Consider the following 17,082-nt stretch of genomic DNA (forward strand, 5'->3'; position numbering starts at 1 on the left):
TACTGTATATCATATATATTACATATCAGCCCTGAGATATCAGGGCTGATATGTAATATATATGATATACAGTAAATCATATATCTCAGGGCTGATATGTAATATATATACAGTAAATCATATATCTCAAGGCTGATATGTAATATATATTATATACAGTAAATCAGGGCTGATATATAATGTGTATATATATATATATATATATATATATATATATATATTACATAGAAGCCCTGATTTACTGTATATTCTGCTGTACATTGTTGTTGGCGGGCAGAAACCTTATCTCCATATAATTAAATGTATGTTTTGTTCATAAATTAAGGCCCTATTTCACCATACAAGAGTGTCACACAAAAGTAGAGGAAAATAGCAGATCTGACTAGTTGTGAGCTTGTATTTATCTGCTACTTTTGATATTTTTGAATTTTAATCCTTAAAATCAAGAGTTTTGGAACGTGAGGTTTCCACCCGACAGAGAAAATATGTTATACATATTTTTAAAACACTGAGTGTAATATATTTTATATTTAGTATTATATATTGTTATTGTTATTATATGTTATAGTCATTATTATATAGTGTTATATTTTATAGTCAGTATTATATATTGTTATATTTTATAGTCAGTATTATATATTGTTATTGTTAAACCAGTGTTTGGAACATTAAGTCTGAGAGACAAATACACGAGTTTGAATCTTTGAATTAAAACCATGCTTTGTAATGTTGACCCATCTCACTTGCACTGTTGACTTTGTCCACAGGAGGGCGACACAGACCGCAGAATGAAAAGAGACAGTGAGAGACAGACACAGTACTACAAGTTGTTGTTTACAATATTTTATTACATTATAATGTAATAAAATATTGTAAACCGTTACAATATTTAACATTAACATTGTGAAATCAACAGATATAGCTGTTTACAGTTCGATAAATTATAGCTGTTGATTTTATATTGGTAAGAATGATGGAATATAATTACAATATAATGTATGTTAATTTAGGTTTTTACTGAATATCTTCATGTTGTTAGTTATAATGTTAGTTATAATAATAGTAGTTAGTTATAATAATAGGTGTTACTTATAACAATACTTAGATGTAACGGAAAGCCTGGTGACGTGAGAAAGCTGATTGTATGACATTCTGTATAGTAGTGTGTATATCTGCCTGCCTCTTATATTTCATCATGATTTGTGTGCATGGGGTCCTCATCTTAAACAAGCGTAATGCTTAATGAGGCTTTCCAGTTTAGTAGACCTTGTATTGTGAATTTGTACTTCCATGTACTGTTATGTACTGTCATGTACTATTCTCATGTCTTTCTAAATAAACTACATCAATCAATCAATCAAGCTCAGTAAACATGTTTTATGTTGAAGGTCAGTTAGACACCTTATTTTGAAACCCAGCTTAATCGGACATCCGGTGATCTGAACTAGCACTGTGTTGACGCACTTCAACGTAAACAACAGAGGCGGTGTTGCCATGTCCGCCTCTTATAAGCGACTTCGGGTTGTTGTTTTCTGTAGTTAATTGTTAATTTGTGAGGGGGGGGGGGGGCATACAAAATTGACATTAAATCTAAATCATAGTTTTAGTTAGTTGTGAGCTTGTACATCTGCTATTTTCAAATAGCCGTGGGACTTTAAACTATTAATAGTGGCTTATTTTGGGCCTTGTTTTCACAGACCGTGGCTGCTTGTTTTTCTAAGAAAACTGGCAACGCTTACGTAAGCATTAAGCAGTCACTCTGCTAGCTGTGTTGGAAACCGTGTAATAAAATAGGTGCAAACAGTCTCATAAAGGAGGCGAAAGCCGTGTCATAAGGAGGTGAAAACAATTTCATAAAGGAGGCGAAAGCCGTGCCATAAAGGAGGTGAAAGCCATGTCATAATGGAGGTCAAAACAATGGGGTCTGTACGGCTGAAGATAAATGAACACATGACGTCGGTGGGAGAGGAGATATTGTGTGTTTTGGACAAACAGCAGCGTGGTGCTGATGTTTGTTGTGTGAAGCTTGTCAGAGTGTTTGTGTTGGAGCGCCTCAGTGCGGCTGCAGAGTTCATGTGCAACCTCTTCCAGAGAGAGATAGAGACACTAGAAACTCTGCTGGAGAAAAAAAATAAACTGCTGGACATTGATTTCGATATGGACATCGATCTACACACTGCAGGTATGTCTGTTACACACACAACATCAAACTACACACTGCAGGTATGTCTGTTACACACACAACACCAAACTACACACTGCAGGTATGTCTGTTACACACACAACATCAAACTACACACTGCATGTATGTCTGTTACACACACAACATCAAACTACACACTGCAGGTATGTCTGTTACACACGCAACATCAAACTACACACTGCAGGTATGTCTGTTACAAACACAACATCAAACTACACACTGCAGGTATGTCTGTTACACACACAACATCAAACTACACACTGCAGGTATGTCTGTTACACACACACAACATCAAACTACACACTGCAGGTATTTCTGTTACATACAACATCAAACTACACACTGCAGGTATGTGTGTTACATACACAAACCAAACCACACACTGCAGACTGCAGATGTATCCCAGCCAGCACGCCCACGTGGGACCCATATGGTTTCAAAGCGGGCTGCTTGGGTACCAAGTGGACATGGGCTTGAACTGGGCAAATTATGAGGGTCCCACATGGTCTGCATATGGGCTAACTGGGCGTGGGCTTGAACTGGGCAAGCCCATGCCGGGCCCACGTGGTCTGCATATGGGCTAACTAGGCGTGGGATGGAAGTGGGCAAGCCCATGTCGTTCCCACATGGTCTACATGTGGGCTAACTGGCATGTACATATGGGATAACTGGGCATCATGGGTTGGAACGTGCTCACTCACTAACTCACTCACTCACTCACTCACTCTAAATCGAATAATGTGTTAACAGAGACATTTGTTTTAGTTATTAGTTTTACCACTGCCAAACTAAATGCTAAGGCCAAAAATAATCTACAAGCTCACAAAGATGGACAAAAGATTCAACCCCATTTAAAGTTGTACTATCTTTTACCTTCTACCCTGGATTTTAACCCAGTTTCCTGCGCAAGTGCTGACATATTTTACCATTAAGATTGAGCCTGCCTGCTCGGGGGATGATTTGAATCTTGACCATCAGGTCAGAATTTGTGTCAGAACCTGTGTCTAGGTGAGACATGACCTTTGACTCAATCTAGAAGAGCAGGGAGACAAAATGCAACCACCCCAATTATATATAATAGTATAAGTTATATCGTATGAACATACTCTACCATACAGATTAGACATTACATTGTATTCATTTTTTTTTTTAAAGTATTTGTTTTTATTTATTAGAGATGGCCATGGCAGGTTAACTGTTTAACCGTTAACCGTTTAACTGGTAACCATTAAAGGATCCCTGGCTAATAAGCCAATCTACAATTTCAAGCTTGTAGATCGGCTATTTTAGGCAAAGAGGTTTGGTGTAGAGGGGGGAAAAGAGCAGACCAAGTACAAGTTTACAAAGGGTTTAAGTGGTTAAAGGGGCAGGACACCCCAACTCACTTTTTCTTAGATTTTAACAAGTATAAATGTGTTGTTTGTGATGGGGAGCAAATACAATTTACTCATTACGCCTTGTGGATTCAGAGCTTTCTGCTGTTTCTGTAGCTATTTCTGTGTATTTCCTGGTTCCAGTGTTGTGCCTGAACGCGTTCAATGAACGATCGTTCATGAACTCGTTCATATTTTGGGCGAACGTGAACTGAACGTACTGTATATCCGCTAGATGAACGTTATTGTGAACGCGTTCATTCTGGCGTCTGTGAACGGCGTTCTCTCATAGTATAACTTCGTTCAAGAGTGTCCCAAATTTCCATGGTTACATAGGTTTGTCATGTTGCGTTTCATCCTATACTGTGTTTCCGAGGCGTCTTGCACGCACCATCAGCCAAAAAAGAGAAAAGCAAGGTGGTGTGTAACATTCATCTGCGCAGCGCGGAGTGAACGGTCTCATCTACGTACAGACTACTATGCAGCTCCGTGATTACAGATAGCCCCTTGGGTTGAAAATGCAAGAGAAGCAACACTTAGCTTTATAAAATAAATGTCCGTTTATAAGTTGTTGTGTCACTGTAGCATGCTGAGTGATAATGACCCACAGCTGTTTGTTCTTGCAGAGTCTCCGACGCAAGATCATTTTGTTATTAAAGAAAGCTTGTGCGCTGTATTAGCTACACACACACGTATGAACAACAACAATGTTGCTGGGACCGGGTGTACTGCTTGTGTTTAAAACAAAGTCTTTTTCACAACTTTTCACTATTGATGCAGTTTCTTTCTCTCTCTGCTGCTGCTGCTGTTCTCTCTGGGCTAGAGCCTAATTTATACTTCGCAGCACGACGGTGTCCCGTGACTAAAATAGCAGATATACAAGCTCACAACGCGTCGTGGATACAACTCATTGTGAGCTTGTAGGTCTGCTATTAAAACATGGCTACAAATGGCATAATCCTGGATTATATTCATATAATATAATAACACAGGCCTGGGTATTCAACGTTTTTCAGGTCAAGGACCCCTTAGCTGAGAGAGAGACCCTTATTAAGTAATTATATATATATATATATTGAAAAAAAAGAACGAAAAATGAACTAAATAGTTAATTTTTGGAACCATGAACTTTAGTTCAAAATTTTGAATTATGAACTATGTAATACATATTTGGCGCCACCCATTACATATTTGCTCAATCTGTTCAATTTCTGCGACATGACCTAGGCATATTTAATTAGTTTTATATAGATTTGTATCTATATGGGGCATGGTTTCACTGTTCTTGCATTGCTGACGAGCGACTCCGTCAGCAGACCGCTCACTTCAACTGTGTTTCCTGGTTCTCTTCGTCTCGTTTTGCACCACACAAGTTAGACAGTTCTTTAGATTTTCAAGTAGTTTCTTCAAATTTAGTGTTCAGATGCCCTACACATAAATGTATACATAGGATTGCGTAGCAGAGCAGGTTGGTACCCCGACACTAACAAACATCTGGCTTGCATTGGAACTTCTTGGAGCTCTCAGTAGCAGCATCATGCAGTCATTATAAGCCACTGTGAGTCATCTGATACTGACTTGTTTGTAGCGACACCACAGGTGGACAGTATGCAGAGGTGTACAGAAAGATTTAAAAGTTCTATGACGTTCATGTTCACATTTTTAAATTTTTTATGTTTTTTGGGGGGTTTTATGACCTTAATTACACCCCAAAAAACTGAACTTTGAACATTCAGTGGATTTTCTGTGGTCTGGTGTTTTCTGAATAATTAGGCTGAAAAGTAATCTGAGATTGGCCCTTGGATAGTGAAGTCACAGGCCATTAATCCCGCCCACTCCGCTCCTCGCCCCTCCCCTCCCCTATCCTTTCCTTTGGGGGTGGCGGAGCAGAGGTGATGATTGACAGGCAAAATCCCTCAACAGCGACACCCGCAGGCAAAGATTTCTTTTTTTCATTGCAGTTGAAAAGGCTTTAGAAATGTGAGAGAAAAACACCTGCAATGGCTCACTAGAGTGGAATTTTCAGTTACAACTTTTTATACACGTTTGAAGGACCATGACAAAGACTTTTAATGTGTTGTAAAACTGAATGTCATGAAACCTTTAAAGAGTGAAATGCTACATTTGCGACATAGCATGTTTCCTTGAGCATACAGCTTCCGACGCTGTCTGTCCTTGTCATCAAATAGGTCATTTGAAATGAAATGAAATGGCCCAAATATTTAATCTCACTGCAGACACTAAGGAAAGTGCCAGTGCCAGAGAGATAGAAATCAGGAAAGGTTAACTGGTAAACAATAGAACAGCAGGGAGACAAAATACAACCACCCCAATTGTATAAGTTATATTATATGAACATACATATAATACAGATTTGACATTACATTGTATTCATTAAAAAAATTTGTGAAATATGCCGCTTCAAGTCAAAGCATGTCTGTATTCTCCTGGTCAAATCCACACTAAATCCCCTCCCCCTGACTACCTGTTAATGGCCTTATCTGTGTGTGACCCTGTGGGTCCTTCAACAATGGGTTTTCAAATTTCTCACTTCTTCAAAGCCATGCCAGACTGGTCTAGGTTTGGATGGGTGGAGGGTGGGTGGTTTAGTTTATTTCTTTCTTTAAAGGTTAGTTTTAATTTTTTATTGTAATATGGATTAGTCAGAGAAGTTCACAAAAATAGCCAATCTACAAGTTCACAATGTGTCTTTTTCAGAAAGATTGTTTTAGTTACATTTGAAAATACACAATCCTTCCTGTTTCAGTTATATTTTTTTGTTAAGCCTTGTTTTTTGGCTTGTGGTTGTTTAGAATGACAGAGTCTTTTTTTAAAACATAATGAAAATCATTTAAGAAGTACAGTTGGAGGGGGTACAGCATTGTGTTAAACAGAGTCACACTTTACTTAAGACAAGGTTACACACTTTACTTGATTGATTGAAATTTTTATTAGGCAAAAGAATGTAAAACAACACAGTTACATTTATAATGCTTTTGTCTAAAAGGTCCGGCCAAAAAAGTCCTTGCGGACTTGTTTCCGTTGGGGTCCTTGAGTTAATTTCATAGACATATATAGTAGCAACCAAACAGTTCAAAATCAACATGAAAATACAGATAATACATTAAAAAAAATACCACTATGTACAAAAAAAGCATTTAAAAAATATTTGTACAAAAAAAAAAGGGGGGGGGGGAAGCATGGAAAAATAAAGATTATATACAAAAAAAAGCATGAGGAAATACAAAATATGTACAAAAAGAGGAGGGGGGGGGTCGTCTGTCTACAGGGAAACTGGTACTAGCTCCTCTTTCGGCCTCCAGAAAGATGGGTTTTTAGGGCTGTTTTGAATGAGCCCAGCGAACTGCATTTTTTGAGGGATGGGGTTAGACTATTCCATTCCTTAGTGGCTGTGCTATAGAAGGAGAATTTGCCCATGTTTGTTTTATGGGTGGGTGGTACCAGATTGTTGTTTACGCTCCCTCTAGTTTCGTGGCTGTGGGTGTCACTAACTTTTTCGAGGTATTTATACAGATATGCGGGTATAGGGGGCATATCGGGCAAATCTGCATTTACAATTTTGAAGACCAGACCCATTTTTAGTTGTTTAACCCTGTCTTCCACCCTGAGCCAGCCTAGGCTGGCAAAGTGAGTGGGAGAGAGGTGGGTCATGGGCCCCAGTCCGAGAAGTAGTCGGATCAGTTTGTTTTGGGAGGTTTGAAGCTTAGTCTGCAGTGACACTGAGGTGTTGGAGTACCAAGAGGAGCTAGCATAGTCAAAAAGGGGCTGTATCAGGGCCCCTGAGAGGGGCCTGAGGGTTGACAAAAGAGGAAACTCTGCCCATAAATCTGGTTCTCTGGTTTACTCCTTTGACCACCTTTGTTGCCATGCTTTCACCTGTCAGGTATTTGTCAAGAATACATCCCAAATAGGTAATCTCTTCTTTGCTAGTGATGATTGTGTCATCGACTTTGACCTTGAAGTCATTTACCTTCATTTTACTGAGGGAATGTCTGGTCCCAAATAGGATGGATTCAGTTTTCCCAAGGTGTAGAGACAGTTTGTTATCGGTCAGCCAGGTACGGATTTTTGAGAGTTCAGAGCTGAGAGCTTCCTCAACTTGCAACTTGTCCTCACCCGAGATCAGGAGTGCCGAGTCATCAGCGAACAGGAACAGTTTGCAGTTACAGGCAGCATTCATGTCGTTAATGTATACAAGGAACAGTAACGGCCCTAGAATGCTGCCTTGAGGAACCCCGCAGCTCACCGGGAGGGATGAGGACATGGTTCCGTTGATGTCAACCACTTGTTCTCTACCCTCCAGGTAAGATCTCATCCAATTTAGTGATGTGCAATCAAAACCAATCGCCCTCAGCTTATCAAGTAGAATTGCGTGGTTTACAGTGTCAAACGCCTTTTGGAGGTCCAGCATGACCATGCCACAGTATTTGCCCGAGTCTACCTCACGTTTGATGTAGTCGGTCAAATATAGTAGGCATGTGTCAGTGGAGTGGGATGTTCTGAAGCCTGATTGGAATTCAAACAACAGTTTACGCTCGCTGAGGTAGCTGTTGATTTGTTCTTGGATTGATCGCTCTATAACCTTTGAGATGGAACAAAGGATGGAAACAGGCCTATAGTTGCCAGGATCTAGTTTGCTTCCTTTTTTAAATAGAGGGATTACTCTTGCCAACTTGAATTCTTGTGGGACGTGACACTGACTGATGGATAAGTTTGTAATGTGGGCTACTATGGGAGCAATGGAGACCGCTGCGTCTCTGAGGAATCTGGTGGGGATGTTGTCAAGGCCGGTGGCCTTGTTTGGCTGTAGGGCGAGGAGTTTGTTTTGCACATCCTCAGTCAATACAGGTTTGAAAAAAAAAAGAATCTTTTTTAGCCCCTAGTTTCTCATAGTGAGCTTGAATGTGGTCGGGCCGTACAGACCTGAATGCTGAGGGAGTTTGCTTACCAACTGGGTTGCAACTGTGGTGAAGAAACTGTTAAAACAGTCCGCTACCAATTGCTTGTCGGTAGTGAGTGAGCCACTTGAAATAATGCAAATGTTTGTAGATTTAGTCTGAATTTTTCCGTTGCACTTTGTCACTTTGGATAAAAGCGTCTGCTAAATGACTGTAATGTAATGTAATGTAGTGGGCAGTGACAAGACTGGACCTCTGGAGTTCTGGTAGAATGGGGACAGTTAAGTGTAAGTATTTTAAAGATAGAATGACTACTTGATATTCATTATATCTTGGTGTTCACTTACAGCTTTTTCTTCCTGTGGCCTTTACCATACACTCAGGTTGCCATGGTTGGAGATATCGGAGGTTCTTCACTGGATGATGCTACCAATATAGTACCTCCTCTCACATGATTTGGCACTCCAGTTCAACCTTTTTGCGCGTAACGGCAAGAGGAAGTTCTGAGACCTGCTTCTTTAAGTATATGGTAAGTTTGGGTATTTAATTTTCCTTTATCTGTCTTAACTTTAAATGTAATTTGGCAACACATTTGATGTATACCAGTAGGGGGCATGCCACAGCATATACAGTAATGGAAGGTTTCATAATTCTATAATTTCTAACAGTTGGCTTCTTGTCATTTCTATTAGGAGGACTGAAGAACACAAGGATGCAGAGAAGGCTCTCTCCAAGTGGTTCACTGGGGCTCGTGTTAGAGGTGGAAACAGAGTTTGAGCTCAGAGACAGCTTCCACAACTGGATGATGCACCACCCCAGTAGACAATGGCTCTCTCTCTTTCTCTCCCCTTAGCAGCACAATGCTTGGTCTGTCACTGGGGATTTAAACAGAAAGGCTCAAGAGACACCCACTCACACAGAGGGCCCATATTCATATGCAAAATGAAACTGGATCTCAGAATCCCTCGGCCCTGTTACATGGACAATGGAAGATTTTGATGCACCTCTTATACACTATTTTTTATTTTTTGGACCATTTTTATTCTTATATTTTTTTCTGTTATTAGTCTCAGTGGAGCATTGTGGGAATATTATTTTGCATTTTTGTGATTTGTATGTATATACTGTATGCACATACATGTGTGTGATGTGTGTGCCTTCTCTTCCTGCACCTTTTACACTACTGCTATCTTTATTTCCATTTTTACTTCCATTGTATTTTTATTATCTTGAAATATTGTTTTTAATAAACTTTGTCAAAATAGATATTGTCTATTGTCTATTTTCATCCTGGTAAAGCCTAAGACATGTAAACTGTTATACCTAATTTTTATTTTAGGTGTGTTTACAAGAATTAACACGGCTCATGTCAAATACTGCTTAGTCTATTTAAATCTTATTAGGACCCACGTTGGAAATCAAAGGAACCATTGCACACCTAAGGCAAACCAAACCCAGTCAGGACCCACCTTGGTCCCATATAGACTTGCCTAATTGGGGCCCACCGAGGGCCCTGGTAGAACCCACCTAAAGCCCACATGGGCATCCCAGTTGGGACCCACCTCTGTCCCATATAGACTTGCCTAGTTGGGGCCCACCTAGGGCCCAGGTAGAACCCAACTACATTGCCAACATGGGGCCCATATGGTTTAGCCCACCTTGAAACCATATGGGACCCACCTAGGGCCCAGGTAGAAGCCCACATGGGCATAAATAATGTAAAGTTCAAACCTTTAATGTTTTCCCTCTCATTTTATCCCCCCAGACATGCTGCCCCTCCCTCTGTGTAAAGAGGAGGTTTTCCCTGAACTGCAGGAGAGGAGCCCCAGTCTGGTCAAGGAGGAACCACAACATGAAGAGAGGAGCCCCAGTCTGGTCAAGGAGGAACCACAACCTCCACAACATGAGGAGAGGAGCCCCAGTCTGGTCAAGGAGGAACCACAACCTCCGCAACATGAGGAGAGGAGCCCCAGTCTGGTCCAGGTGGAACCACATCCTCCACACATTAAAGAGGAACAGGAGGAGCTACTTCAAAGACCAGAGGAGGCTGATGGGTCAACGTTGACATTACTAGCAGTGAAAAGGGAAGCTGATGATGAAAACAGAGAGAGAGAGCCTGTAGCCAGCACCTCAACTGAACACATGAACACACAAGCTGATGTAGAAGACTGTGGAACATCACAACCAACTAGTGGTGACCAGCTCCTCTCTCCACACTGTTCTGAATCTGACATCACTGAAGACAGTGATGAGTGGGAGGAGACCAGGGAAGGTCAGTCGGTTGTAAACACACTGACTTCACCCACGACACAAAATGTGGAAGAACAAAGATTGTCTTCAAGCCACAAGCTGTCCCAGGACCTGCCATCGTCAACACAAACTCACTCCATGAAGAGTCACAGAGGGAAGAAAGGTTTTAATTGTACAGAGTGTGGCAAAATGTTTAGTCGCAAGTTAGGTCTGAAGAGGCACACAGTTGTTCATACAAGGGAAAAGCCTTTTACCTGTACAGTTTGTGGCAAAGGATGTAGTCGAAAAGATTATCTAAAAAAACACATGACGTCTCATACAGGTATAAAGCCCCTTACTTGTACAGTTTGTGGCAAAATGTTTAGTCGCAAGTTAGGTCTGAAGAGGCACACAGTTGTTCATACAAGGGAAAAGCCTTTTACCTGTACAGTTTGTGGCAAAGGATGTAGTCGAAAAGATTATCTAAAAAAACACATGACGTCTCATACAGGTATAAAGCCCCTTACTTGTACAGTTTGTGGCAAAGGATTTATTCAAAGTGATGGTCTAAAAATACACATGAGGATTCATACAGGGGAAAAACCCTTTCCTTGCAAAGTTTGTGGTGAAGACTTTAGTCAAATGAGTAATCTGACATCACACATGAGGACTCATACAGGTGTAAAGCCCTTTACGTGTACAGTTTGTGGCAATATGTTTTATTACAAGGGAAATCTGAAAACACACATGAGGACTCATACAGGGGAGTCATAGTTTTTCAACAAAGCTCAGAGTTCTCTAAATGCTTATACAATTACACATTTTCAACCATTTGTATTTAGTTTGAATTTAGAAGGACTGACATAGTTGACATGTTATGGTTGAGACATCTAATAGGAATATTATTTAATACATAATCAAAAAATAGAAAGCTTGCAATAGCTTCAGCAGCTTTCCTGCCTTTTTTAAACCAGGAAGTGAGACAGGGGACTATAGGATATAGCTAAAGCTGTGATGTTTTTGTAGAAATCTAACAAGTTGACAAAGATCTTCTTGGACACAACTTTAAAGTGCCAACAAGGATGATAATAGTACATTATTGCACTTATGTTATCAATACACATGGTTAGTCTTTTCTTCGTGTTCTTCATTTTACTTTGTTTTTTGCATTTAACAGCAACAAAACGTGTTTGAAGTTGTGAATCCTTGTCTGAGATGAGGGTGTTTTCTGCAAGTTAAGATGTAAAAGAAAAAAAGGAAACCAGATCAAAACATTGTACAAATCATTATGTAATTCATATATATATATATATATATATATATATATGTATATGTATATGTATATGTATGTATATATATATATATATATATATATATATATATATATATATATATATATATAAATACTTGTTATAAGAATATATCTTTCACCCAACATTTTGTGTTGATAAGTAATAATTTGAAATGTCTAGGTACAACATGATATTTCCCAATCCCAAAATAATGGGTGATGAACAGTTTCTCTGTTGATTATCATTATCTTGTATATGAAATGTCTTTATTATTTAAATTCTCCCCCTTTTTTATCCCTCAAGTCCATATTTGGTTGGTGCCAGAAAGACAGACGACATCATCACTTAGTTTGATTACTTTTTTAAATTCTACTTACCTGGCATGTAACATTTATTAAAAATGTTATGCTTACTGTTCCCTCAATGCAATGAGGGAACAGGGTGCTTGCGCACGCAGCGACCAGCAGCGAGAGATATGTTTAATGTATGTAATATGTTTTGCTAACTCTTGTTGTAAACCTATTTGCCCTTTGTTGGGACACTAATAAAGTTGAACCTTGAACCTTGAACCTAGAAGTAGAAGAGTTTTTGTTAAGACAAAGATTTGCTGTAATGCCTTTTTGTAATGAAGGTTTCACTGCTACATATGTTTTATTTGTTTCATATATCATTACAGAAATGTTATCGAAAGGTGTCTGGTTCATCTCCTCTAATTGTGGAAATCGTGTATTTAGGCCTACCTACCCCATAATAACTACTGTGAACAATACAGCCTACCCCATAACAACTACTGTGAACAATATAGGTCTACCCCATAATAACTACTGTGAACAATACAGGTCTACCCCATAATAAGTACTTTGAACAATACAGTCTACCCTATAATAACTACTGTGAACAGTACAGGCCTACCCCATAATAACTACTGTGAACAATACAGGCCTACCTCATAATAACTACTGAAAAATGAAGTCCACAATCAAAACACCAGAGGGAGCTCCACTAATCACGTCCAACCCAGATTTGGCTCTAACAAGGGGTTAAATTAGTTCAGTCAGACACCTCTTGGATTGGATTAGAATATATATTTATTGAGCATGCTTGAGCATAGATATAGGAAGCATATATGAAGCATAGTTTGGCGTTAGGGCTCTGAATCCATTCACTCCCTGTAAGCATAACATTTTTAATAAATGTTACATGCCAAATAGCATTTACAGGGAATGAATAAAGACCCCATGGGGATCTAGAAACCGAGCCTACAGGTGGATGCCGGGGAGGCGGTGGGATAAGACTATTCATGAGCAGCAGCATGCAGGTAAGCGAGCAGCGGTACAGCAGAGATATCAGCAGCAGAGCAGCAGCAGCGTCGACACGTCAGCTCAGCCAGACAGGGAAGCCAGACTGAGCAGGTAGCAGCGCAGTACCTGTAACCACCCGACCAGGAGAAAAGTGCATGTGACTAGTCACCTGATCGGTTGGCACAATCCCTTGGCCTGAACTAGCTCCGCAAGCTGCGCCTCATTTCTCCTGCTATGCCACACAATTGTGGAACGCCCTACCAACAGTCGTAAAGGAGTGTAAATCCCTACTCTCCTTCAAAACCGCTCTAAAAGGGCACTTACAGGTGGCTGCAGTTCAAAACTGTTCCCTGTAAAAGTCACAGCCTAGACCCCCCCCCCCCCCTCTAGACTTACGGTGCGTTTTAACAGCGGGCGATCAGCGGGCGATCAGGATAGTATTTTCCGGAAGTGCATTATATGTCTATGAGAGCCGGCGACTACTGGCGATAGGGCGAAGTGGGCGGGGGGGCGATGAAAGATGGATTTTCTTTATCTTTTGGACGATGTCGCCGGCTGTTAAAACGTACTGTAAGGGAAACCTGATGTCCCGGGAGCATAAAAATATGTATTTGGGACGCAAATTGATCTCCCCTGGGACGCAGATTTTTTTTTAGCCAACTTCCCAAACAGTGCGTCCCTGTCTCCTTTCCATGGAAAATATTGCTGCGCTACATATAAAGTAATGTCATGGATATGATTTAGATTTTGATATTAAAGATAAAGTGTTAAACGGAACGCGACGTCATCACACCAAGCACAGACATATACTTTCAAAAGTGAGCCGTTGTTTTGAATAGAGGACACATTGTTATCAGTCGTCCATGCTGGCATTCACGGAGTTCCGTGCTGTGAAGGCTTATTTACGCCAATAATGGTATTTTATTTAACTCTCAATAACAACAGGTCAGCTCGTCTCAAATAAATAACTCCATCTCTCGGCTACAGTTCCATCTGAACTAAAACAACGACTTATGCCGTGAGGCAGACTGCATGGAGAGACCGTTCAAATAAGCGGGGTTATATTTTGTCCGTACGACTGTGTTGTGCTGTGAGCATAGCCAATCTAAAAGCCTCACCCAGTGACACCGTCGTACGCTCGAAGTACAAACCAGGTATTACTGTAACTGCTCCAACAATCGCGCATGGTTCTTTACCGTATACACACTAAGAAACCCACACCCCCTCTTACACCAGCAAGCAACCCTAGCTGAAGCGATCAGATTAGCCACAAATCACAGTATAAAAATAGAAAGGATTGCCAAGCCATTTCAACAGCAATAACGCTACTACTACTACTACTACTACTACTACTACTACTACTACTACTACTACTACTACTACTACTACTAATAATACATTAATTCATTCATTAAAGAAATACATAAATGTATTAATTAAGAAAACATTGGGGATGGATTACATTCATTTTGTGACGGTTCAAAGGTCCTGGAATTTATCAAGGGTCCTGGAAAAATATTTGGCTATGCATTGTTTTTGGCTATTGATTTTTTTTAATACAAAACATTTTCATAAACATGTATAACATTACACAAAATATGTAACATAAGTAGTTTTTCGCCGAACGGGCTGTGTAACACCCCATCCGCACTGCCAGCGATGCGACGTGATGCGACGTGACGCGAAGCGAGCGGGCGATGAAATCTCATTAAAATACATGTTTTTGAATGAGACCGTCCTGACCTACCGCGAGCGACAACGAACCGTGCAACGACGTCGTCCACCCCTCCTATTTTCGCTCGCAGGGTCACTATGCCCTAATTTTGCACGAAACGTTGAATGAAATTGTACTATCTTATATTCTATGCTTTATTTTTGCTACACTGCCTATCTTTGGGCATTGTACATAGGAGTAAGAGACACATTATTGCGCTGAATGATTGTTTTATAGGCCTGGAAATTGGGCTAAATATTCTGGAAAAGTTTTGGAAAAGTTTTTGAAATTCATTGCTAAAAATGTGTGGGGACCCTGACGGTTACATTTGTATTTTGGTACGGTTCTGGGACAGGGGTGAAAAAAAGTTAGCCTGGAGCCCTGACACACACACACACACACACACACACACACACACACACACACACACACACACACACACACATACATGTAACAAAGACTCGCAAAGCATCACAGACACTAGTACTCAATAAAACATAAAACGGGTAAACATACAAACCAATTTCTTAAGTTAAGACTCACTATGTACTGTAACTTGTTTTAATGAATAACATGTAATTTTGTTGTAACATGTAAACCTGCATGGTAGACTATGTTAATACAATATAACGTATACAATTGGGGTGGTTGTATTGTATCCTACTGACTTACCTACCAGTGTGGAGCCCCCACCAGGAGGACGTAGAGCCTTCGTCCTACTCCTCCCGCCCGACACTCCCTGCTGACAGGTGCCGTCCCAGCCCATAGGAATACGTACAGTGACAGTAATCACCCTCCACATCATGATTAAACTTAATGTCGGTTTGGCACACTGACTGACTATCAAGAAAATAAAAACATGGCACTTCATGTCAAAAAGGTTGCCGACCTCTGCTCTACAGTATCTATCTTCTATACAGCATCTATTTATCTATCTATCTAAAAATAACATGAGAAATATTCCCTAGGCTACAGCAGTTTAATAACAAAATGTGATATATTAGGCCCACAGGTCAAATTTCAAAAAAAAAAAAATCAAGGCATGTAATAGCAAATTAAATAAGTTATCATTATCACAATATCCATGTGTGGCCCTCGCCCTGACACAGGCTAGTTAAAGTGCAGTGTGTTGTGTCAAGACAATCAAATGTCTAAAAAATGACTTTTCCACCTTTTTGTAGAGATACAGGTCCTCTGGTTTAAAGGAGTAGTTCACCCAAAAAAGTACTTATTTTCTATCAGTTACACACCCCACGAAGCATTGAATTCATGGAGATCTTTTTCATTTTGTCGCTTTCCTGAGCCAATAATTTGATGATAATAATAAACATGCTAATGTATCCGGTAGGAGACACAAAGGAGACTCTTTGTGTCTCCTACCGGAGAGACCGCAGGTCTTCAAATTATTGGCTTAGGAATGCGATAAAAACAAAAAAGTCTCCATGAATTCAATGCTTCATGGGGTGTGTGATTGATAGAAAATAAGTCATATTTTGGGTGAACTACTCCTTTAAATTCACAAAAAATAGGCTACACAGGTTCGTAGGACAATATGAGAGAATTTGGCAAACATTTAAGCAAGGCACAACAAAGACCCACATTTAATAATGAATAAACACTGTACAGCGTTATCTAAGCACCCAATAAACTACAATGAATTATGGAAACACAACCAAACTAAATCTTAAATACAGCTTAACAAACAATGAAAACAGCAGCGATAATGGAGATGAAGTAGCGGGATACGGCCAAGAAGAGGAACTTCTCCGACATGTGAAGTTACCCCACGTATAATCTCTGTGGATTCACACACAGCTACACAGCACACACGCCTATCATATGCGTGGCACACGCCATTTGCATACCAGTAAATTATTATTATTAATATCATTATACCAAAATAAACAAAATAACTATACCAAACTAAACGCATTTTAAACGAGGAGAATCTTTTTGGAGGTGCACTTGGTTCCGGCCGTGGGTTCCGACATAAAGTTATTTCCGCTCCAAAAAAACGAAAATGGTATTGATCCCAGGCTAATAGAAAGGTC

At 40.0% G+C, this 17,082-nt stretch overlaps 1 protein-coding gene across 1 annotated transcript; it reads left to right on the forward strand.

Annotated features, from left to right (window-relative positions):
• Positions 1-1,950: 1,950 nt before the first annotated feature.
• LOC308103026 (uncharacterized protein) lies at positions 1,951-14,570 on the forward strand (the record flags this gene model as incomplete). The annotated part of the gene is made up of 4 exons (XM_080452878.1): positions 1,951-2,182; positions 10,261-11,022; positions 14,418-14,471; positions 14,554-14,570. The coding sequence occupies 4 exons, from the start codon at positions 1,951-1,953 to the stop codon at positions 14,568-14,570; spliced, it is 1,065 nt and encodes a 354-aa protein (XP_080309004.1).
• Positions 14,571-17,082: the final 2,512 nt, after the last annotated feature.

This window comes from Gymnoscopelus braueri (genome assembly GCF_963280865.1).
Source record: "Gymnoscopelus braueri genome assembly, chromosome: 16".
Classification (NCBI taxonomy): Eukaryota; Metazoa; Chordata; class Actinopteri; order Myctophiformes; family Myctophidae; genus Gymnoscopelus; species Gymnoscopelus braueri.